This window comes from Chiloscyllium plagiosum, chromosome 35, assembly GCF_004010195.1.
Source record: "Chiloscyllium plagiosum isolate BGI_BamShark_2017 chromosome 35, ASM401019v2, whole genome shotgun sequence".
In the NCBI taxonomy this organism is placed as follows: Eukaryota; Metazoa; Chordata; class Chondrichthyes; order Orectolobiformes; family Hemiscylliidae; genus Chiloscyllium; species Chiloscyllium plagiosum.
Genome location: NC_057744.1, coordinates 10,205,154 through 10,229,971, shown reverse-complemented (window position 1 = coordinate 10,229,971; position 24,818 = coordinate 10,205,154). Strand labels below are relative to the sequence as shown.

Sequence of the window (24,818 nt, the reverse complement as noted above, 5' to 3'; positions counted from 1 at the left end):
CAGGCAATTTAGCATGGCCAATTCACCTGACCTGCACATCTTTGGACTGTGGGAGGAAACCGGAGCACCCGGAGGAAACCGGTTATTGACGCAGTTTTCCCAGTAAATTGTGACAGTGGATAAATGAGGTTTAGTAAGATATAGATCAGCTACAGTTTAAAAATAAAAAGCATTGAACTAGACTCAGGTGGTCAACTCCTGTTCCGACAATCCCAGGTACAGCTCTATTTGTTATATCGGCAAAGATGCCAGTTATCCTCAACGTTGCTACAAACGGTCAGGGGTCGAATTAAGTAGTTGTGTCTTTGGCTGGATGGTTGAAATTTTGCCCAAGATACTGGGAAGTATTAGTGATAATGCCTTCAGCCACTACAACCTTAAAGATGGACAAACTTCTCTACCTCTTCACAGAAGATGCTTCTAACAACACTACCTCATTGTCCAAAACTTCAGATTAAATTAGATTCCCCACAGTGTGGAAACAGGCCCTTCGGCCCAACAAGTCCACACCAACCCTCCGAAGAGTAACCCACCCAGACCCATTTCCCTCTGACTAATGCAGCTAACAATTTAACATGGCCCATTCATCTGACCTGCACATCTTTGGACTGTGGGAGGAAACTGGAGCACCCGGAGGATACCCACGCAGACACAGAGACAATGTGCAAACTCCACACAGACAGTTGCCCACGGCTGGAATTGAATCTGGGACCCTGGTGCTGTGAGGCAGCAGTGCTAACCACTGAGCCACCGTGTCACCCCTTAAGAAATGTGGGCTCGTCTGCGATTTGAACCCGGGATCTCTTGCACATCTGCGCAGTAGAAGACCCAAAGCGAGAATCACACCCCTAGACCAATGAGCCATTTGTTAAATTTTGCTTGCAATACACCTTGTGACATTTTACTACATAAAAGGTATGTGTTGTTCACTGTTCAATTAAAAAAAAAACTTACTCAACACTCAGAACCTGCTCTTTGTTTTTAAGGTTTAATTCTAGGGTGGTAACAGTCCCAGCAGTGAGCCTCACTGGAAAAAATAATCTCTCAGGAAATCGCTAATACACAGACTGCAATATTCTGTCGATCAAAATGAAAGCTGGGAGATTTAGATTGGAAAGCTATCCTCCACTTCAATCCCATTCAGCCATGCCTGTCTCAAGGGTTGATATTGCCGTCTGCAGTGCAGGAAATAAGCCGCATAAACCTTTGTGGACAGTTAAATCCAACAAAAAAAAATTAAAATATGAATAACATTGCTCTTCAAGAAAAAGGAATGGGCTGAATGGCCTCCTGCTGTGTAGGACGATTCTATGATTTTATGAAAAAAATAAAATGCTGTACTCATTCATGACAACAAAATGTTTAGTCTCATGTTTGAGGTTTCAAAGTATGGGAGTTATTGCAATCTAGAGGAGAAAACAAAATCAGATTTAACTGAAAGTGAGAGAGAAGCAGTGGGAGGGGGATTTACATGAAGCATATGCACCTGGCAAAGACCTGCTTGATTGAAAGACCCTTTCTGTCTGAGTTCCATTATGTGTAACGGTCTATATAATTCTATGACGTGTGAAAAGAACACAACCTACTTGTTCTGTAACTGATGGGTCAGTACGGAGAATACTGCATGAAGATTTCCTGGAAATGAGGGGATAAAACTCTTACTTTTCTGCCCGAGTCCAGCTACTGTATCTCTAAAATTTGTGCACTGTGAATCAGTTGAATGATTCATCCTTGACACAACATTAACTCTGAGAAAGTGAGGACTGCAGATGCTGGAGATCAGAGCTGAAAACATTAACTCTGCCAGACCTACAAATGTCATCCAACCCCTAGTAACTGGGAGAACTAATCAGAGAGGAGGAAGAACCATGAGTCACCACTTGGTCAAATCATGAGGTTTCAGTTGAAAACCCTGTGTAAAGCCAGAAGGAGAAAACTCTGCTTTTAACTGAACTTATTAAGTTCAAACTGAAGTTAAACAGCAATCTAATCTTCTGTGAAAGGTTTTTACAGTAAATTGTGGTGCATAAAAGAGGGAGGAATATATATAGTGTCCCTAACCACAGATTGCGGTGGCTCACGGACTTCCAAGCCCAACTGTTTGTTTTGTGGAATCCATCGACCACGTGTACATTGGTTGAGTGCTTCTAGTTACCTAAAGAGCCTTTTGCTATGTTCCTGTCTGCACTTACAGGCCCATGCTTCAGGGACCCAGGGGTGAGGAGGGAAAGGAGCAGGTCAGGGATCTCCTAGTGGGCCTGGCCAAACCGGCTACAAAAAGGCCCAAGCAGCAGGCCATGCTCACCATCTTCCCCTCTTCCGCAGCTATGCTCGTGCCCGGGCCTCACTGGAGAGGAAGCACACAGTGTCCACCGATGCGCTCAATGTCTTCAGGGAGAGGTGGACACGGTGGGGGAGTGGCTTTATTACACACACCCCCCCCCCCCCCCCACTCTATTTTGATTAATCCCTATCCTTCCCCTTAAATTTCTTTCCCCTCCATGTAAGCATTGTCATTATTGGGCTTTGCTTGTTACTGGATCCCTGGCCACATGGGTGTTTTCTTAGTGGTGGAAATATTGAATACTAAGCCACTGTGTACACACACACACATCCTGAGTGCTGTGGAGCAAAAATGCGCATTACTGCTGTACAGTGGTAGTGGGGGCGGGAGTGCGGGGGGGGGGGGGGGGGAATTAAAAAAAAGAGAGAATTGGTCTTTGGACAAGTTACTAACACTTTCCCCTCAGAGTCAGAAGGTCATGGATTTAATCCTACTTCAGGAACTTTAGCACCCATCTCAAAATTGCCCCTCAGCCCAGGTACAGAGGGAATACTGTTCTCTATCAGAGATGCTGCCTTTCAAAAGGGTGCGTTAAATGGAGGTCCAATCATCACTTCCTGCATTGAGATAACTACCCATCGCCTTGTTTCGGAGGAGGGAAGGTCAATTCTTCAGAGTCCTGGCTAATATTTACTCCCCCCAGTCAACATCATTAAAAGCAAATTATCTTGTTATTACTGTTTGATGTACCTTGTTGTGCATAGATTTGTGGCTGTGTTCGTGCCAGTACAATAGCAAACACACTTCAGGAGTACTTCATTGGCTAAGAAGTACTTTGGGTAGCCTGGGGTCATAAAAAGGTGCTATATAAATGCAAATTGCCTTTTCACTTTAAACAAGCAAACATCGAATTACCAGGCTGCTCCTCTGCTTGAAGTAGCAATTACTGTACTCAAGTGCTCAGGCTGACTTCAAGTAACACAGAAAGAATAGCTTTGATGGTTCATAAAGACAGTTTATTTTCCTCAGATTAGTTTCATTTTTTTGCGTGAAAAAGCAAGGAGATGCAAGGTTTTGACTCTCAATCCCATCCAGTTTCCAGCACTATTTTCTTTTATACTAAAAAAAACAGCTGTATCAGAGCTTTGGGGAACAGACTTGTTCTGAAAACTGATCATGTAATTAGTTCTCAGACTCAGGCGGGGGAAATCACTGGGGCAAACTGCAATGAAAGGAGAAACCTTTTCCTTATTTGATGTGTAAATCTGGATCACTTCTAATTTTGGGAATGCCTTACAGACTTTTACAGCATTGAAACAGACTATACTACCCGACAGGTCAAGTAATAGAGAGAGAAAAAAAAAAGAGGAATGGTTCCCAAAACGTCTCTTGCAGAGTCCAAGTGCTTTGGCAATTACAAGATCAGCCTAGAGACAGCTTTTCTGTATGGAATGACCTGATCTCTACTCCTGCTTATGCAGGCAAAGCAGCTAATGACAAACTGGATGTAGACCGTCTTTGGCAAGAACCAAGAAACCACAGGCTTCCAGGTTCTGGTGCACATAATAGTTACTCAACCTCCCCGTTTGACCGCAATTAATTACTTTTTCTTCACTAATTATCTTTTCAATCTTTGTTCTGTTCTTCATTCTCTTCTGAAGCCAGCCACTTGTAGATTTCAAACCTTGGCATCTCATCACATTCCAATAAAAGTGGACATTGGGTGAAGGAGCATGAATCTGTGTGCCAGCATATTTGATGTTGCAGATTTTTGCAACCCAATTCCAACTAGCCAGATAGAATGACTAGCTGAAGGAGCACCTTATCAAGGTCTCCATGCATTTGCCCAGCTAGCTAAGAACCGAAATTTCAGAAGGGAGTTAGTTAACATCCACTAGTTGGAGGGATGCCAATGGAAGCTCAACTGGAACTGAATTTAAAAGGAAGATAAACTTAACCAGGTTCCTGTTCCTGCTCTGTGATTTCTGCAGGTGAGGTGAGGATAGATAAGAAAAAAGGATAAGTCTCAGCTGAGAGACCAAACATTAAAAACTGAATGCGCACAGGTCAAGCTTCCAACTGGCAGACCTGTCATTTGGATGAGGGAAAGGAAGACATTAGTGAACCACAACAAGCAGTTTACAGTGTAATCTGATGAAGTCATCGGGCTGAAATTAATCATTGCTTCCCTGCCCACAGATGCTGCCTGACCTACCGAGATTTACCAGCACACTTTGCTCTTCGTTCATGTTTCCAGCATTCATAGCATTTTTGTTTTTGTAGGAGTTAAAACTTAACAGGAAAGTGGTCTGACTTTAGGATCCCTTAAGTATAGACAATTATGGGCATGTTTAAATAGAGACTCTCAAATGTTTCAAGGTAGCTACAGAGAAACCAGTTGCTCTTCATATCAAGTAAATCAAAAAATGAGGAGGAGGAGGAGGAGATCACTTCTTAAAATTAGAGCTAGTCTAAAAGGAAAATTCACAAAGCACTTTATCCTCACAAAAGGTAGTAGAAATTAGGCACCCTCATCCATAAAAGTTATAGATTTTGAACATCTGAAGCTTTCAAAGCCTGATCGAGTTTTGTCAGAGAAAAAATAACGATGAAGATATAAATCAATTAAATGATAGATCAGCCTCAACTGGCTGAAAGGCCTCCTCCTGCTCCTTTTATTCCTGAAGAGGATCAATCTATCGTGGACCACTTTCGTTCTCTTCTTCCCTAAACTGCTTTGTTGCAATACCTCGGAAATCAATTTGGCTTCATTCTTTCAGTCACGTAGTTTTTCCTACTGTGCACAAACAGAATATTCACTCTCACCAATTAACTTTCCACACTTCTCAGCCATGTAAACTCTTCATGGTGACAAAAACAGATTTCTGGGAAAGCTCAGCAGGTCTGGCAGTATCTGTGGACAGAAATCAGAGTTAGTGTTTCAGGTCCAGTGACCCTTCCACAGAACTGATGGTAGCTAGGAAAAGGTTGGTGTTTATGCAGGAGACAGGATTGGAGGGGAGGATAAGGAGTAAACAATAGGTGGGGATAGAGCCCAAAAGACAGGGAAGAACAGTCAGACTAAGGAGTGGATAACAATCAAGCTAAGAGAGTGAATAGCTTTTAATGGGGACAGTTGGCTGACAATGGATATGTGTAATTGCAAAATATGTGACAAGGCGTGGTGTGTGGAGATTGGGGTAAGGACATGGGTGAAACTCAAACCCTAAAGTTGTTGAATTTGATATTGAGTCCAGGAAGCTCTGCAGCTCCCAAGTGAAAAAAGTGAGGTGTTGTTATTCAAACGTGCGCTGAGCTTCGCTGGAGCACTGCAGCAAGGCTGAGACAGAGACATTGGCCAGGGAACAAACTTTTCGCTGTTATCATTTGAGTACATGTAACAAAAAAGCTAATTTATCAAGATATAAAGCACTTGGAGGTTTTAGTACACCTTGGAGAGATTTTGAGCTAGCAATCTTTAAACTCAAGAGTCAAAGGTTGGAAATCTTTAAATTACACTAGTCCAATTGTTTGGCTAGGAACTACTGAACTATCCTTTATCCAACTGACAGATTTATCATGGATACAATCCTTCTGTTGGGGTGAAGGCTGGCATGTACAATCATACATTGTACAGAAATAAAAAAAACTGAACAGACCATATTTTTAAGTCTCCTCAAAAATGACCTAAAAGAAAATATTTGTTGCTCCAAATTAAAATTTGAAGGTAAAGGATTAGCCATAATTGTCCTGAAATGATGGAGCAATCTTCAGCAGTCCTATAGCTCCATTTCTATTTTCATATACATATGATTAAAGTAAAATAAAAAAAGGACCATTTAGACCCTTGCTAAGTTATCATAAACAAATGCTACACCTTCACTATATTCTTAGTCACATTTCTCTACTTTTCCCTCGAGCAACAAAAATATAACTAAGGGCACAAGTATTCATCAGATTTATTCTTAAATGATCTACTTTACTCTTGTCTCAAAACACATGTGTGTTACTGGATTCCACTGCCTTATGACCTCATGTGAATTAAACTTCTCCCTCCCTGAGATGGAAGAATTAGACAGTATTTTTATTCGAAGAACTGATGAGGTGCCTCTAGCAGGTAGATTTTCTTTTGTCTGTACAGATACTAGTGGATCGATTGGATCCTGGGATAGTCAGAGATGGAGAAAACAAAATTCAGAGGAACTGCATTTGGTTTGCCAGCACAATTCTGTGATAATTTTTGTAAGCAGGATTAAGTATAAAAAGTAAGGATATCGCCCTACAATGGGATATTGGTGAGACTGCACCCACAGCATCGGTTATAGTTTTGGCCTCCATGCTTAGCAGCTCAGACTGTTCACCAAGCTGATTCCTGGGAAGAAGGGGCTGTCTTATGAGGAAATGTTGAGCAGACTGGACTTAGGCTCATTGGTGTTTTAAAGAATTGAATGGATCTTAGAGAAACATAATGGAGAGGTTCACAGGGTAGGTGCTGAGACAGTAGTAGTAGTAGTGGTGTCAGTAAATCCCTCAAGACATGGTTTCATTTCTCACCTCATTAGATGGTGAGATTCGAATTAAAGTAATTTAATGGTCATAGAATATCCTTCAGGGAAGGAAATCTGGTCTACATGGTACTCAGATCCACAGCGCTTGAAATGAATAGGAAGATGATCCCAAGACACAACAAGAATTTTGTTTGCGTATAGATTAAATCTTCCTCTTCTGGACAACACAGTTTAAAACAGATAATTGGTCAGTCACCTGATTTGTTATTTGCCAGGAATTGCCTACATAACTATACTGCTAATAAATTCCTTTTGAAGTACCTTGAACAATATGGCAATATGTGATGTTCAATAGAGTACAAGTTACTTGTCTGAAAACTGCTTTATCTGGGAATCTACATATATCCTGGAGTCAGGTTGGGAAGGTTAATCCTTCTAAACTCCAATCCAACATTAAAATAAAATCTAATGCAAATTAGATCACCTGTGACATCCACCTCTCTCAGCATTTCTGAAATCTAGGTCACAGGGTTAATCTGCCAATCCACAATCTTTGGAAATGATACACACCTCACAGGCTCCTGACAGTGGTAAATACCCCAAAAATCAGCTCCCCAAAAAATGGGCAAGGTTCCACTTCAGAACTGCAGAGTTAGAAATCAAAACTGGCCTCATTTCTCCTCTCCACTTTCTTTAAAAGATTTGAGAGAGTTCTCACCAATTTATAACCTTAAATTCAAGAGTCAACTTTATTAATCACCTCTAAACTCTCAAATCTATCAAAGCCATTATCAAAGCTGGACTCAAATGCACACAATATTCCAAATGTGTCCTTAATGCTGATCTACACAAGGTTAGAACAATGTTTTTCTCAACTTATCACCAAATGTCCTTGGCGTGCTTACAGATTACAATATAGCCTTGTTGATAACAGTTTCATGTCAACTGTAAACTTAGACTGGATGGTCAGCTCTCCATTTGCCTTCTTACCTTTATCTTAAAGCACTGTCAAAGAGCAAAACTCTTAAGGGCAATTTAGCAAGTTAACAAGACAAAGTGGTTTAGCAGAAATAGTCGTTTGAGCAGCAGGCACAATAGCTGTAGGATTCATCTGAAACAACTGCATAATGAACAAGCACTAAACTGGAATCAGAGAAATGAGAAAAAAGGGTCAGCCTAAATGAAATAGCCTGGGTCGAGACCCAGGGAGAAAAAGCCATAAAACAAAACAACGTGTGGATACGATAATGGTCTGATTCGTCCTGTATTCTTCAAAATAGAGCTCCAAGTACTGTTGCTTTTCCTCTGTGGAATCAGTCAGAAATGATTATCTGCACAGAGGCACTACTGGGGAATTCCTGGAAGGATATGGTGGAAAAGTAATGAGGGCTGCAAAGTTCTAGGATAGCTGAAGTTTGTAAAAGGCAAAGGTGGGTTGGTTAGCACTTGGAAGACCAAATAATTCTTGAGGATTCAATTAAATAGCCTCCGACTTTGAGCTGATTTTATGGAAGAACAAACTCCAAACAATTTTTTTTTGAAAGCAGCCTATAACTCATTGTTCCTTTGTATTGTTAATATGGTTTCTCACAAGATATGAGCTTTGACAGAAAAAAAAACTTGTAAATAGCCTTAGCCTATTTAGATCTAGTAAAAAAAAAGCTGCTCTTTTTGAAGATTATAAGGAAGCCATTTCTTTGGGAACGTGAAGTCTCCACATTAAAAAGTAATTAAGACTTTAGAATCGGAGAGAAGATTAATATTTCTGAGAGGTGACAGTTCTTGAAACTTAAGAAGCAGGGGCAGAAGGAACCTGGTATTAATTAAATTAAGTAATGACTAGTGGTGAGCGGGAAGAGGAGGGGTCCAGGATGGAACAGTTACAATCTAGATATTTTCTCACAACTAGTTTTAAATTTTTTCCTTTCTAAAGCATATTACAGCCAAAATAAAATACCTCTTAATGGAAGGATGACATTAGAAGATGGAATGTGTCCTTATCAAAAGCAGGAATCACAGGAAGTGTGTTCACAGTAAATGGTCTTTCCGCTATCCTAGCTACAGATTAAGTTAGAGAGAACAGATTTGTTCAAAAGGGATGTGGATACGTTTCTACAAACAGACTGAACAAATCTATCCAAATCACAAGAGTCAGTTTTTTAAAAAAAAAAATTCTCCTGTTAAAACCCTGATGCAGAGAGAGTGTTCAAACTACTATAAAACCTCAATTCCCTGAAAAGAAAGAATTCATAAGAATTCAGTAAAACAAGGAAGCGTTTTTCTTTCAAAGCCATGAAATCAAGGGAATGGAAATCACCATTATAAAATGCCTATTTTCACCACCACCACACCCCCGGGGAAAAGAAGGCTAGATAGTTTAATGCACACATTTTGACGTTAAAATTCCCCAAGGCCACTGACACATAGGAACTGTCACCAGTACTGGTCATTTTGGCAATGCGTTTACATACATAGGGGTTTTACTTTAAAAATAGAAATATAGATAAAAAGGTACATTCTTAAACCAGGATTTTAAATGGCTGTTGGTCCTAATTTGCAGGTCCATCTGGTCTTTGCCCCAGAGACCTCATTATGCTTGTGACATTCCTTCAGCCACACAGTCTAATTGGAAAGTACTTTTAGGATCTTTCCAGCGAGATGCAATACATTCAGTATCTTTTAAAAATAAGAAAAATGGATAGATTGAAAAAAAATTCAAAAAAGACTCATTTATGGATTTGCAAGTAAAACCTGTAAACCTCCACATCTCTATGGTTACATCAACAATATATTTCCCTGGCTGCATTAGTCACACAAATATCTGGATATTGCATCCTACTTGTGACACACAAGACTCAATTCATAGAACTAAAAAGAAAGAATGCTATACATACTGGGATGCAGCTCAAGTCTAAAAGACAGAGCATTGCTTCAAACGGACAGTTACTACAAACCAGCAGTAGTGTAAACCTCAGTTCAATGCTTGTGCAGAAGTTCTGTAGAATTAAAACAAAGAAAATACTTAGTTCTTGCTTTGCACAAGGAACCCTGAAAGAGCCAATTATGTCCAATTCTTGCACAAGTACAACTGCTTTTGAATTAGATTGTGTAATGGTGAAGAAAGGTTTGTAATTTGTGCATTTTCTTTTAAGAGTTGGGAATTTAAAGTAGTTGCTTATGGGTGTTGGTATTCTTTTGTTCAAAAAGGTTTAAAAATTAACTTGGTGAGTCTTTCCAGAAGCATGATTTCATACCAGTATGTGTTAAAAGTGAAGCATCGTCAGACTGGACTCAAAACATTAACTGCTATTCTCTCTCCACAGATGCTACCAGACCTGCTGAGTTTCTCCAGTATTGTTTGAGCTTAGCCCAGATTTCCAGCATTTGCAGTGTTTCGTTTTTATTCAAGTCTTTAAATACAATTTTTATTTCAAGCCTAATGCCTGCAACAAAGGAGATGAATACAAAAAGGTCCACTCCCAGGATCTTACCAATAAAATAATCCTGCATCCTCCCATTTGAAGAGATTGCAACTTAATGCATACCCTAAGTAGAAATAATGTACCTCAGTTTGAGAACAGATTGGAAAGAACTCAACAAAAACATGCCCTTTCACACCAATGCAGCAACATTAACACTCCATAGTGTGGCCCTTAGAGATTTACGCTCAAAAGTCCAATTTAGCTGTTTGCATTTTTTTTGCCACATATTAATAGAAATATGATTAAGACGTTCACTGTAATAAATGGTCCTGTAATTAACTTTAATACACTAATTACGTGGTGCATCATTTACAGACACAAGTAACTAAAGAGGCTACATGGTGGCAGTGGTTAGCACTGCTGCCTCATAGCGCCAGAGACCTGGGTTCAATTCCCGCCTCAGGCAACTGACTGTGTGGAGTTTGCACATTCTCCCCGTGTCTGCATGGGTTTCCTCCGGTTTCCTCCCACAGTCCAAAAATGTGCAGGTTAGGTGAATTTGATTAGATTACTTACAGTGTGGAAACAGGCCCTTTGGCCCAACAAGTCCACACCGACCCGCCGAAGCGCAACCCACCCAGACCCATTCCCCTGCATTTACCCCTTCACCCAACACTACGGGCAATTTAACTTGGCCAATTCACCTAACCTGCACATTTTTGGACTGTGGGAGGAAACCCACGCAGACATGGGGAGAACGTGCAAACTCCACACAGTCGCCTGAGGCGGGAATTGAACCCGGGTCTCTGGCACTGTGAGGCAGCAGTGCTAACCACTGTGCCGCAGCAATGCTAAATTGCCCGTAGTGTTAGGTGACGGGGTAAAGGTAGGGGACTGGGTCTGGGTGGATTGCTCTTCGGAGGGTCGGTGTGGACTTGTTTGGCCGAAGGCCTGTTTCCACACTAAGTAAGTAATCTAAAAAGTTTGTGCTCATTACATCTGTTCTTTATTGAGCTTGTGCCATAACGGGATTTTAATAGCTTTCCTTTGAAGCAAAGTATTTTTGAAAGACTTGAGTTTGCATAGTGCCTCACCCTTCCCATCAGGCACACTTGACAAGTGACAAATTACCAGCAAATGCACCTGAAAGTATGCGAATAAAGGTGACAATTAATTTGTTAATTTGGAAACTTCCATGCAAAGGAGATGCGAGATCAAATTGGTTTCTTCACTGATGTAGTTGAAGGAGCAAAGTTTGTCACCATGTCAAGCTCTTCACATTGTACTCGGGGTCTTGTACAAACACCTGGTGCAGAGGAGATTCTAGATTTGACATCGCATCCGAAAAGACATCACTTCCCATGGTAAAGCATTCCTCATTCTACATTATAATAAGAGCTAGACAGTGCACTCAAGTCCAATACTGAGTACGAAAAAAGAGTTTTTGATGGAAAGTGCCTGACACATTCAGTGATGTCCAGAATGTGATGCAGTTTGCTGCATTCATTCTTCACTCCATCCCAAGAGGGCACAGCATCTGTTGTACACCAACAAATTGAACATTATACAGATTGGTTATGAAGATAGTTGGTATCAGACACGATGGAGCACTTTAGATTACTGAACAGTTTGAGTTATTGCACATTTCCCCACCAGATGGATTACTGTAGTTAGCTTGGATAACTTGTACGAGAGGGCATAACTACAAATTGAGGGGTGATAGATTTAAGACTGATGTCAGAGGTAGGTTCTTTACACAGAGTGGTAAGGGCATAGAACGCCCTACCTGCGAAGGTAGTCAACTCAGCCACATTAGGGAGATTTAAACAATCCTTAGATAAGCACATGGATGATTTTGGGATAGTGTAGGGGGACGAGCTGAGAAAAGTCCACATGTCGGCACAACATCAAGGGCCGAAGGGCCTGTTCTGCGCTGTATTGTTCTATGTTCTAACTCTTGAACAACATAAACCCGGGTATTAAGTTAGTTATACAACATAATTCCTACTTCCCAATGTAACAAATCTGCTTTGCCTCTTCCATTCGAGGAAGGTAAAGAAAGATCACACCTATTCATGTCAATAGGGCACACAATAGCAGATCTCCAATTATTTATTCAAATGTGTGAGAAAGACATTCATAATCAATTTAGAAAGATAAATTCCTGAATTAGCAGCCCTGGTTTGCTGATGAACGAAGGGAAGGAAGAGTTATTGTCCCTTGTACTCTACAATGGACAACACAGTAAAGTACAGCGAAAAGCTTCAACTGTCACCACAATCCAGTGCTATTTTGAATATATAGCTGAAACAGGACTTCATTTTCATTCCGCCACCATGAGCCTGCTGACCAGCGATACCTCCACCCCTCCGCTGGACCATCAGTTGCCACTCTTCAGGCGCCATCTCTTCATCAATGGGCCCACCTTGCCGGCAGGCTGCCAATGCCTGGTTGCATGCTGGACACACGCACCCCGGCACCATTGCCATCTCACTGATAACCAGGAGACCCCAGCTCTCAGCCTAACACAGCCATAAGCTACTACCACATTGATAACCAGGTTCTCAGTCTACCACAACCAGGAGCTACACTACCACCTTGTGAATAACCAGGAGCCACCCTCCAGCTGCACTGCCAACTCACTGATAACCAGGAGTCCCTGCTCTGGGCCTACCACAACCAGGAATCCTTGGCTCCACTGCCAGGCATTTAACTCACCAAGAGGCTTCTCTGGCCACATTCCCTGCCGACAGGAAGAAGAAGAAAAACAAAAAGAAAGACAACAAAAAGGGAACAGAAAGAAGGGACGATGCAGCTGGTCCAGTGTGGACAGACCCAGGAGCCCGAATACTGCCTACCTTGCTAGAGCCCCCATCTTGGTGGAATATGCCAGTGGAGTATTGGTTCTGTTTGTATTAACTTTAAACTCATCTTCAACTTAAAATTCTTCCATGGACTTCTGGCACCCCATATCAGTATTCCTTCCAACCAAACACTCCTACACACCCTCTTACATCAGCCAACTCAAATCCTCGCTCTGGGAAAGGCAGCTCTTTTAGTTACTTTGGAACTGCCTCCTGTAATCACTTTCCACACTACCTTCTTACCTGCCTTCAGAGGGCTCTTTAGTGTTGAATTCCACTGATCCCCTCCAAGCCCTTTCTCCAACCCTCTCCTTCATTCTGCTGCACTCTGAAGCAATTTTTGTATACATGAAAGAACTTCAGGAATGCAAGTTGTGGTATTGCAATTGAGTTTGACAAGTTTCCAAGTAAAATTAATTTTCAGGGAGTGGTGGAGAAAACGACAAACGTTGCATTGATGTAGTTGACATGTTGCATGGATCAGACTGCAGTTCAGAAACCCACACTGGTTAATGATCACCTTACGTTGGCTTCTGCAGAGTTAGCAGTCATTTAGATAAACTATGACTGATGCAAACAGAGACATGTTTTGCAATAATGCTGGCGTGAGCTTACTCAATAACCTAAAAGTAGGAAAGCTCTTCACTTCAGTCAATTTTTAGTTCTTCTGTTCAAACCACACTCAAAATATTGGAAAATGTTAATTTACTAATAAATCTGTCACTATTCATGGAAACTGAGGTGATACAGTATTTTTTTAACTCATCCATGGGATGTGGGCATTGCTGGCAAGGCCTGCATGAATTGTCCAAAGGACAGTTCTGAGCCAACCACATTGCTGTGCGTCTGGAGTCACAAAATCTGACATCCTTACCTGGACCAGGTCTATTTCCTAAAAGGTTAGTGAACCAGCTGGAACCTTTCCCCTCTCACAGCAAATGATAGCAATTACATGGTCACCATTAGGCTAGTTAATGTTCTGGATCTTTAGTGAATTCAAATTTTATCATGTGCCACAGTGGATTGAAATTCCTGTCTGCTGGCCGTTAACCCAAAGTTCTTAATCACTAAGCCAGTGACATTACCAATACACAGTGACTGCCCATTTGGGAATAGTGTTATAGACTGCATGTCGCACTGCTCAGAAAAGTTCTCATCCTGGTTTTCAAATCCCTCCACAATCTTGCCTTCGCTCCTGTAACACTGTTCCATCCCTACAAAGGGATTTTGGTGCTCTTCACTTCTGATCACATGCACATTCCCAATTTTCATCTCTCTTAACAGGAGCCCTGTCTTATCTGCTTGAATCCTGAACTCAAGAGAATCATCTCCCTAAACCCTTCCTTCTCCTTTGGCAAGGAATTAACTCCAAATAAATGTGAGGTGATGCACTTTGGCAACATGCAATGATTTGGATCTTGGGAAGCACAGAGGGTCAGAAGGACCTTGGGAAGCACGTCCACCAGTCCCTTAAGGTATCAGGGCAGCTGGATAAAAAAAAAGTGGTTGAAAAGGCATACGGGCAGCTTGCCTTTATTAAGGCACAGCGAGACAATTGTGAGCAGTTTTGAAATCCACATTGTAGGAGGATGTGTTTGCACTGGAGAGGGTGCAGAGGAGATTTACCAGGACACTGCCTGGGCTGCAGAGTTGTAGATACAAAGAGACCTGGTAGTCTGAGCAGTGGAGATGGGGTAGGGGGTGGAATATGATTGAGATGCATAAAAAGATGCAAGCCATTCACAGGGAGAGATCAATGAGTACTGATTTAAACGCAAAGGCGCAGGCAGTTTAGAGGGCATGTGAGGAAAAAATAATTTCACCCAGGAATGGTGGGAATCTAGAAATCAGAGCCTGGGAAAGATGGTCCAGGCAGAAACTCTCATCGCATCTGAAGTAGAATTTAGATGCACACTTGGGATAACAAGGTATAGAATGCTATGGGCAAAGGGCTTGAAAACTGAATTAGATGAGTTAGGTTATTGTTTTTCACTAGCCCAAAAATGGGCTGAAGGGCCTCGTTCTGCACTGTCGACCTGTAACTCTATAAGATGCTCCTTAACAAGTTATCCTTAAATCAACCTGGTCAGACATATTTTGACACACCTCTGGAGCAGTTGGGAATTGAATGCTGGCCTTTTGGTCCAGAGGTCAGATCACTACCACTGCAACATCTGAACTCTCAGGACATTTCCAACATTATTCCCTTCACCAGGTTTCCAGTCATCTTTCCTAATATCACTTGTTGTTATGTAGCTCAATGTCAAATTACATTGGAAAGCAGGCCCATAAAGCACCTTGGGACATTTCACTACATTACAGCTACTATACCAATGAAAGTGGTTTCATTTGTCAAAACTTTGCAAGGTTATAGTGTTTAATTAGAATTAACACATTGCAGGAGTAGTTGTTGGGATGTGTCACAGAGAACATAGCCCCTCAGACTGTAATACTGGTTGCAGTGTTTGACTTACAAGGCTAGACATTTTAGACAATTATATCCTGGGACTCCATGCTTGGAGCAGAGACTTGCTGACTTACTCTTGGAGTTCACACAGGTAATTAAGAGAAGTTATCATTGTTAAATTAACATTGCTTGGGTTCATACAGCTGTCAGTTAAGAGATTACAGATGTGTTGGCTCTGAGATTTGTTTTTCCAATGAGTTACTTGGAGCCCTTACACTTGCAACATGAATGGAGAGGGTGACACTTGAAATGTGTCAGGCAGGAAACAAGATTCACTATTTCGACACAACATAACATGTTCTGCACAAAAACAAGCCATTTTAGCCTGACAGGTTTATGCCAAACATTTAGACTGCACACAAGCCTTCTCACCCAAAACGCTCAATGTAGTTCATCATGCAATGAACCAGCTTCCCACTGCATGAATATAGATCAATGCATGTGGTACAACTCCTCTACTGCAGAGAGATTGCCCGCAAACGCAACTACTTATTCAGATTTACACGTATATATATATATTTGTCTGTTAAGAGTACTTCTGTAGCACTGCAATGTTTGACTGACAGACTTGCTTGGCTAGCTGTACATTACTCAGCACTCGAATGTTCTCAATTGTAAAAAGAAATGCAAAAAAAAAAGAGAGACTTCCCATTCGATCGTATTTGGCTCAAGTGGTTTCACTCTTGACAATAAAGTATTGAGTTCACTGAATGCATCCATTGCTTCATTTAGAAGCAAATCTCACAGCTCAGAGGCAACTGTAGAATAGTTCAACAAGACAACAAAACAAATCACCCAAGTTTGTTCTTGGCTAATAGAGTGAAATAAACTTTGCGTTGCCTGTTCTGTGCGTCAGATCATTTGTTGAAATCCAGTGAGCAACCACAGTTTGTGCAGATTTGCATGATCTGTAAATGCTATTTTCTCTGTTTCTCTCAGAGTGGCATGATTGCATTGGGGATCAAGAAAAAGACAGAGGGGGTAGGAGAGAAGGGACAAGGTGGGAAGAAAGAGACATTTAGTCATGATGTTATGGTCACCCTGTTTAGGGACAAGCAAGCCTTTTACTGCCAGTCAACTTCCTAATGCTCATGAATTTGATATTGACACATACTCCTTTTATAAATCTCATCCCATCACAATTTGTTCAGTTCAGCACAATTGCAGTTGCTTAATAATTTGTCCAGCAGATAAGCAGGGGACACATAAATACCCTTTGGATAGTGAATCACAGGACTGTTTACAGTAAAATAAGGTCATTCAGTCCATCCTTTCGGTTCCAGCCCTCCAAAGGATTAACATGAAGTAAAATCCTCAGTGGGTTTTGAGTTAATTTGTGATCTCAATACACATGAAAAACCTGGAAACCTTGTTTGGATCTGACTATTTCTTAGGCCTTTGTCCAATGTGGCAATAGAGTAAAAAAATGATAAAAAAAATTGAGAGATTTTCATTCAGCGCTTTTCTGCAAATTGGCTCCCTTCCACATACAGGTTAAAAAAGTGCATTATTTACAAAATAGAAAGTGATTCCCACTATAAAACCACAGCTGAATAAAAACGTGTAATCTAGGTGCTGTTCTTCTGCTCTTACACCTCAAGATGGGACACACACTGACATCTTGCCCTAAAACCAATCACTGGGGCACTGAAGAGGAGCTTTAATATCTTGAAAAGGACATTTACGTCACTGGGTGAAATATCAAGCAATATCTTTGGAAGTCAGGAGACTAGGCATACATAGCGACATGACCTTCAACTATTAAAAGTTGGTTTTAAAAAAAAAACACAAGATTATTTCACGGAATACAAAATGGAACACATGCCAACAATGCAACTTTGTTCCAGTGTTTTATGAGCCTTTTTCAATCATTACTTAAGATAAAAAGATTGACAGAGGGCAAGAGGGAGAAGAAACAAAAGGCCTCAGAATGATCCGTCAGTAAGATAGTGCATTCGCCATAAAAGAATGGAGTCATGAGAATTACAGATAGCGCTCAAGTTGACTTTTCTCTACACCCCAGGCGGTTAGAAACATGCTAATTTGTTTCTCTTGAAAGAAAGGAAGACTAATCTCACTCAGCCTGCCTGCACCATCACTGGGTTCTATGTGAAGAGCAAAGCTTGCCAACAGTGCCTGGTGGGGCAACTGCAATAACCCAAACTAATCAAAGCTACGCTGGGGTGAAATAACCACTCCCTCAAATGGAATTGCTTGTGCACAGTTTTTGCTAATACACCATGTGAAAAGAAGCAATTTATTTCAGACTTATATCATTCGGGTAATTTCGTTTGAGGCTGTTGGTCTTTGCATTTACCAGCCACGCCCCTCAGATTGATACCAAAGTGACTGCAAGGCAGAACTCGCTGTGTATTACCAAGGAGTTGTGGGAATTGCTACTACAGAACAGCCAGAATTACATCACATGCCTATTAAACATAGCATGTGCATCTACAGGATGGTACTGTTACCTGCCTTTCTGGTTTGAGTGATACGTATAATGTACAGCAGAGACCTCAAATCCCCCTGGAGAAAGCTCATTGACAGCACCTCCACAAACTTCTGACAATCCCATCAGAGGGTAGCCCAACATCAGTGTTCATGCAGGCAAAACACTGACTACAGTGACTCGATCAGCTGGATTGGTTGGACCACACAACTGCTGTGCCTGACTCAAGACTGTCAAAACAAAAGATCCTTACTCAGACCTTCCTCACAGCAAGGCCATCCACAAAGTCACTCTGAAAAAGAAAACTCACTGAGTCTTGGAGTCTCATGGCCAAGATCGTCCAAACTGGAGAAGCAGCATCCAAAAAGGTGCCAACCATTACGCATGTGTGAAGCCAAGCACAAAGAGTAGAAGGAGTGTGTGAAAACCCATGCATCCCCATCCACCTGCCTCAAAAACAATACCACGAGCCTCAAGAGGTGGGGGGGGATTTTAGGCACCATTTCAGTCATCTCCAGAGCCAAAAAAGGACAGCTGATAGCATCTGGCAGCTAATTCTGTCTATGCCTCAAATTTTATACACCTCAAAATCAGATTCCCCCCTCAGCCTCCTCTGCTCCAAGGAAAACAAACTCAGCCTATCCAATCTCCCCACATGACTGGCAACATCCTGCTGAATCTCCAGTACAATAAATGTGGTGACCAAAACTGCGCACAGTATTCCACATGGGCCCTAACCAATGTCTTATAAAAGGAGTAACAAGATTTCCTTGCCTTTACATTCAACGCTCTGGTTAATGAAGGGAAGTATCCCATAGGTCGTCTTCACCAGCCTGTCTACCAGTGCTGACACCAAGGGATCTATGAACTTGCACACCAAGGCCCTTTTGTTCCTCAGTATCATAGAATGCCTATAGTATGGAAACAGGCCATTTGACTCATCCAGTTCTCCGAAGAGCATCCCACCCAGACTCACTGTTCTACCCTATCCCTATAACCCTGCATTTCTCATGGCTAACCCAACTAGCCTTCATATTCCTGAACAGTGGGCAATTTAGCATGGCTAAACCACCCAACCTGCACATCTTTCGACAGTGGGAGGAAACCGGAGCACCCAGAGGAAACGCCCACAGACATGGTGAGACTGTGCAAACTCCACATAGTCAGTCTTCTGAGGCTGGAATTGAATCTGGCTCCCTGGTGCTGAGACAGCAGTGCTAACCACTGAGCCACCGTGCTGCCGAAGTACTCCTTAGGGTGTAACAACAGCACCCAGGCAGGGACTTGAAGCGCAGGCCCTCTGATTAAAATTCCGATGCTCTACAAACAGAGGTACCCAGACTCCCTAAGATGGGACATCAACTCGAGAAGTACTTGCTCAATTAAAGAGGATTAAAAAGTAATTTACAAACTGTCCTATCACGGCATTGAAATAGTTTATTATTTTGTTGGGAAGCTGTGATTCATTACATAGCTGGTAAAAGCAGTGTCTCAGTGAGCACAGACTTTGGTGCTCACAGGGATGGTTTTGGGTGGGTGTGGGGGGCCAGGAATGACTACACCCACACCAACCTGAAACATTAACTCTTTCTCCTTCCACAGAGGCTGTCAGGCCTCTTTAGTATTTCAACCATTTTTTTCCCTTATGAACATCACACAGTCTTTCGTGCTCCTGGTTTAGGTTCTAATTTGGGTGCTCGTATTGACCAAAGTTTGGAAAGGTACATGTCATTTGATGCCTTGGAGTAGGTATCCATGTATGAAGTTCTGACGGGGTCACAATTGGTGGTATACACACTACTCTGAATTAACAGCTTACTGCCTAGGTCAATACAACAACAACAACAACAACAACAACAACAGGTACTGGAACTCAAAAAAGGTTGTCAAGAGCATGAAGCAATACACTAATGAAAATTCAGCTTCTCTCTCTCGATGTTATCAGACCTGTTGAGCATGTTTCAGCATTTTCTAATTTTACCCCAGTATGAGATGCTGGTCTCCAGGGGGTAAATTAGTGAATTTAAAAAAAGCTCTAAAAAAAAATATAAAACTGATTTTTTTTAAAAAAACCTTTTCTCTGAAAATTCCAATTTTCAGGATGTAACCCCTTTTAAAAAACATTGAAACAGCACCAGAATGTTTACAATTTAAAAGTTCAAGCAGGACAGAGATTATTTTCCCAACTACTGGAAATAAGAACAAAGAGACACAGTTTAAGAGAATTATCACATGGGTTATCAGAGCAATGGAATGCCTTACCATATGCCACCATGGAAAAGGAGTTTATAGCATTTCAGAAAAAAACCTGAAGAATTTTAAAAGGAAGAAAAGAATACAGGGGTAAAATGTTAGAGGACAGACTAAAGGAGATAGTTTCAATTGAAGAACTAGCATAGGTATAATGGACAAATGACTTCCTTTTGTTCTGGTATTTATGATAATCAAGGTCAGACATTAGGAACAAAATCACCGAAATATGAACCTGGCATTAATATTTCCAAAAGAACGCAGTTTTTCCCAAATCTGTGGATGGGCATTAATAGCCAAGATACTAAACCACACTCCACTTCAGGATTGTTGACCCTCTGAGCTTCCTTAACTGAACACACTGGTTGATCCATGCATCAGCTTGAAGCGAGGGTGCAACTGCCCAACAAAGCACTAAGTTCACTGTTTTAGCCCTCAATTCCTTCTTCTCTTCTGGTTTTACCCAGAACTTAAAAACTGAACTGAACGAATACTCTTGGCCTGCCTGCTCAAACTCTCATTGCCTCATATGGATTTGAACAAAGACGTTTTTAAAAAGGTCAAGTTTTAAATTTGTGGTTCCAGTTTGGCCAGGGTCTTCATCGCAGACAAGAGAGAAAACACTAAGCTGAGCTTTCAAGTTTAAAATGTGTCTATTTCCTACCTGTACTCTTTAGAATGAGGTAAAACAAGTAGGAGATGAGATAATCTGTGGATGCAGAATGGTTTGGTTCCTCTGCCAAAAGTTAAAATCACAAAGTTTGTCCAAAAGTTCTGAATTGCAACACATTGAACCAAGTCTCTCATTATTGTACAGAAGCCAAATACAATCACCCTCTTCCTAACCCTAACCAAAGATTGCTGAGTTTTGCTTTTTATGAACAAGTATATGGAATCACGCAATCCCACTACCATTTAAATGGGGTTCACATCACTCTGTGGGGCAATGGATTGGAAATGGCTACAAGAAAAATTACTCATCCTGGAATTCTGGACAATGAAATGGTATTAGTCGTTTCAGTCACGGAACCGTTGCTCTGCTGATTACCCAATGAGCAAGTCGAAAGATGCAGCATCACAAAAGTAGCATATACATTTTTAAAATATGGTATTGTACATTTAACACTTAGTTCAGTTTATATATATTTGTTCATCAACAGAAATGGGATGCCCTTCCATATGAAAAATTGTATAAACATCTGCTTGCTTTTTGACTTGCCCGACAGCTTATACATCTGACAAGGGCTAGGAAGGAACTGGTCATGATGCACCAGGCATCAGAAGGATAGAATCATAGAATCCCTAAAGTGTGGAAATAGGTCCTTCGGCCCAACAAGTCCACACCAACCCTCTGAAGAGTATCCCACCCAAACCTGTTCCTCCATTACTCTACATTTACCCCTGATTAATGCACCTAACCTACACATCCCTGAACACAATGGGGACAATTTAGCATGGCCAGTTTGCCTAACCTGCACATCTTTGGATTGTGGGAGGAAACCAGAGCACCAGGAGAAAACCCACGCGGACACTGGGAGAATGTGCAAACTCCACACAGACAGTTGCCCCAGGCTGGAATCAACATTAACTCCGTTTCTCTCCGTACAGGTGCTGCCAGGTGAGTGGACTTTCTCCAGCATTATTGTGTGTTTGCGTTTATGATCTCTTATGTCCAATTGTCCCAAAATTCCACTTTCTGGTCACCCTGTTATCAGAAGATTATTAAGCTAGAGAGGGTTCAGAAGAGTTTTACCAGGATGTTGTCAGGTATAGAAGGTTTGAGTTATAAAGAAAGCCTGGATAAGCTGGGACTGTTCTCCACTGGAGCATTAGGAGGTTGAGATGTGACTTTATTGAGGTTTATAAAATCATGAAGGGTGTAGATAGGGTTAATGGTGGGTGTCTTCCCGGAAGAGGGGGCATATTTATTTTGAGATGAGAAGAGAGAGATTTTAAAAAGACATGAGGGACAATTTTTTTTCCACAGAGTAGGGTTTGCGTGTGGAATGAACTTATTGATGAATTGATGGATGTGGGCACAGTTGCAACGTTTAAAAGAAACTTAGGTAAGTACATGAATAGAAAAGGTTTGGAGAGATATGGGCCTGGAGCAGGCAAGTAGAACTAATTTAGTTTGAGATAATGTTCGGCATGGACTGATTGGTCCGAAGGGTCTGTTTCTATGCTGTATGACTCTATGGTTGCTAAATTAGAAGTTCAAGTGTCCACCCAAAGTAGGCAGTGGATGCCTTCCTAATACTTGAGGTTCCTCACTCCTGTCTCAAGCTCAGTTCGTACCCCATTCACTGTGTTCCTGGGTTGCATGTTGCTACGGCTGTGGACACTGAAGTAAAGTCTACTTTAGAACAGTTTTGTGCATCGGGGAGCCAGGCTTACACAGGAATGTTGCAGGCCAGGGTTAGAGTCAGTTAAGGTTGACTTTGCCTGCTGTCCGACAGGAAGAAATGTAAAGAAAAGTACAACCACTGCAGTAACATGGTGATCTTGGGCAGGGATCCCGTTGGGAAGTGGTGAAACCCAATCATGAAAATTGGGAGTAGAATCAATAGGAAACCTGTCACAGAGACATCACGACTAACAGACTTGAACAGCTGATGTGAAAAAGATTCAGAAGCAAAATCACCAGTTGTTTTTTTTTTGAACACCAGAGTAATATGACACCGGTTGCAAGACCAACTACCCACTGAGGTGAATGAACTTTTGGAACAGCTTTTCTCAAATCTGAGCTGCACCCAAAAATTCCCCACTGGAGTTGGCTTCAACATTTATTACCCGAATCACCTCATCAGAAATCGGGACCAAAAAATCTCATATTATTGCTTTGATGGAAAAGGTGATGTGAGCTTGGCTTCTCAGCTCCCGTCACGAAACCCTTGATCTCTGCCAGGGAGAACAGAACTAACCAATCCTCCAACTCCTCGGAGATGCGAGGGGAATTGGCGAGAGAAAGAGATCGAGTGGTGTGGGGAGCACAAGCCAATGGATGCAGTTGGTGGGGTGAAGCCGAGAAGGAAGCTGTTGCTAATCCATGGATGTTCTCACGAAGAGCTCAGTCTCGGTTTGCAATGACTCCTTTATCATGTCACCAGAGACCTGTTCTGTACATTGAAACCATGAGCCTACTGATGGGTGCTGAGAAAATGTAAGTTGGAAATCAGCCTATTGGAAGGCAGTGAAATGGAGAAAAATTGGCCAAGTCAATGTCACTCTAAGTGCCCATCCATCCAGTTTTCACCAGTTAAAGGGATAACATCTACAAGGATGGTTAATGCTAACATGAGTGTGGGAGAGAAATACAGGTACATTCAATATTCATCTCAATACAAGACACACTTCCATAATATCAACAATGTCAAACTACTGTAGAAAAATAGGACAGATCAGAATTTCCTGGCACTGGTCACTTCCTAAAAAGCTGCAAGCCATCTTTGCAAGATCCATTCCGGTCTTCTTCCTATTGGAAAGATGTTGTGAAACTTGAAAGGGTTCAGAAAAGATTCACAAGGACGCTGCCAGGGCGTAGGACCCGAGCCACAAGGAGAGGCTGAACAGGCTAGGGCCGCCCCCCACTGGAGTGCCAGAGGCTGAGGGATGACCCGACAGAGGTTCACAAAATCATAAGGGGCACAGACAGGACAAATAGACAAAGTCCCCTCCCCAGGGCGGGAGAGTCCAGAACAAGAGGGCACAGGCCCAGGGTGAGAGGAAAAAGATACAAAAGAGACCCAAGGGGCAACCCCCCACGCAGAGGGTGGCATGCATATGGAATGAGCTGCCAGAGGAAGCCGTGAAGGCCAGCACAATAGTGGAGTCCTGATGAGAAACATCAGGAAAACAGATCCCCATTTATTCTTCATTATCTGCATAAGTTCTTCAGTCCTGCAATCAGTTCACAGGAAAATGAGATAATTTTCATCTATTAAAACAAACAGGTTTTATTCTTGAGGATAATGCCAGACCATCAACTCCAAACTCTTCTGCATTATACATCCCTCCCTTTATGGCTGACATAAGCAACCCCATATCATCTAAATGCCAATTTCAGAAAACCATTGAATATTAATGTGATTACAATCTTGCTTCGATTTCCACCTCACAAACTCGATTGAGTTTTTTGAAGAAATAACAAAGATGATTGATGAGGGTAGAGCAGTAGATGTGATCTATATGGACTTCAGTAAGGCGTTCAACAAGGTTCCCCATGGGAGACTGATTAGCAAGGTTAGATCTCATGGAATACAGGGAGAACTAGCCATTTGGATACATAACTGGCTCAAAGGTCAAAGACAAGATGGTGGTGGTGGAGGGTTGTTTTTCAGACTGGACGCCTGTGACCAGTGGAGTGCCACAAGGATCGGTGCTGGGCCCTCTACTTTTTGTCATTTACATGAATGATTTGGATGAGAGCATAAGAGGTATAGTTAGTAAGTTTGCAAATGACACCAAAATTGGAGGTGTAATGGATAGCAAAGAGGGTTACCTCAGATTACAACAGGATCTGGACCAGATGGGCCAATGGGCTGAGAAGTGGCAGATGGAGTTTAATTCAGATA

General features: G+C 41.8%; 1 protein-coding gene across 2 annotated transcripts in view; it reads right to left on the bottom strand.

Moving 5' to 3' along the window:
- Positions 1 to 24,818, bottom strand: part of sik2a (salt-inducible kinase 2a) — a 147,206-nt gene that overhangs the window by 113,547 nt on the left and 8,841 nt on the right. The window contains exon 1 of one of the 2 annotated variants that reach the window (XM_043676645.1): positions 9,687 to 9,734. The exons of the other annotated variant lie outside the window; for it this stretch is intronic. Within the exon in view, the coding sequence (XP_043532580.1) occupies positions 9,687 to 9,719 (33 nt within the window). The 5' untranslated portion in view covers positions 9,720 to 9,734. Of the gene's footprint in view, positions 1 to 9,686; positions 9,735 to 24,818 lie in introns of those variants that run through there. 2 annotated transcript variants of the gene reach the window in all.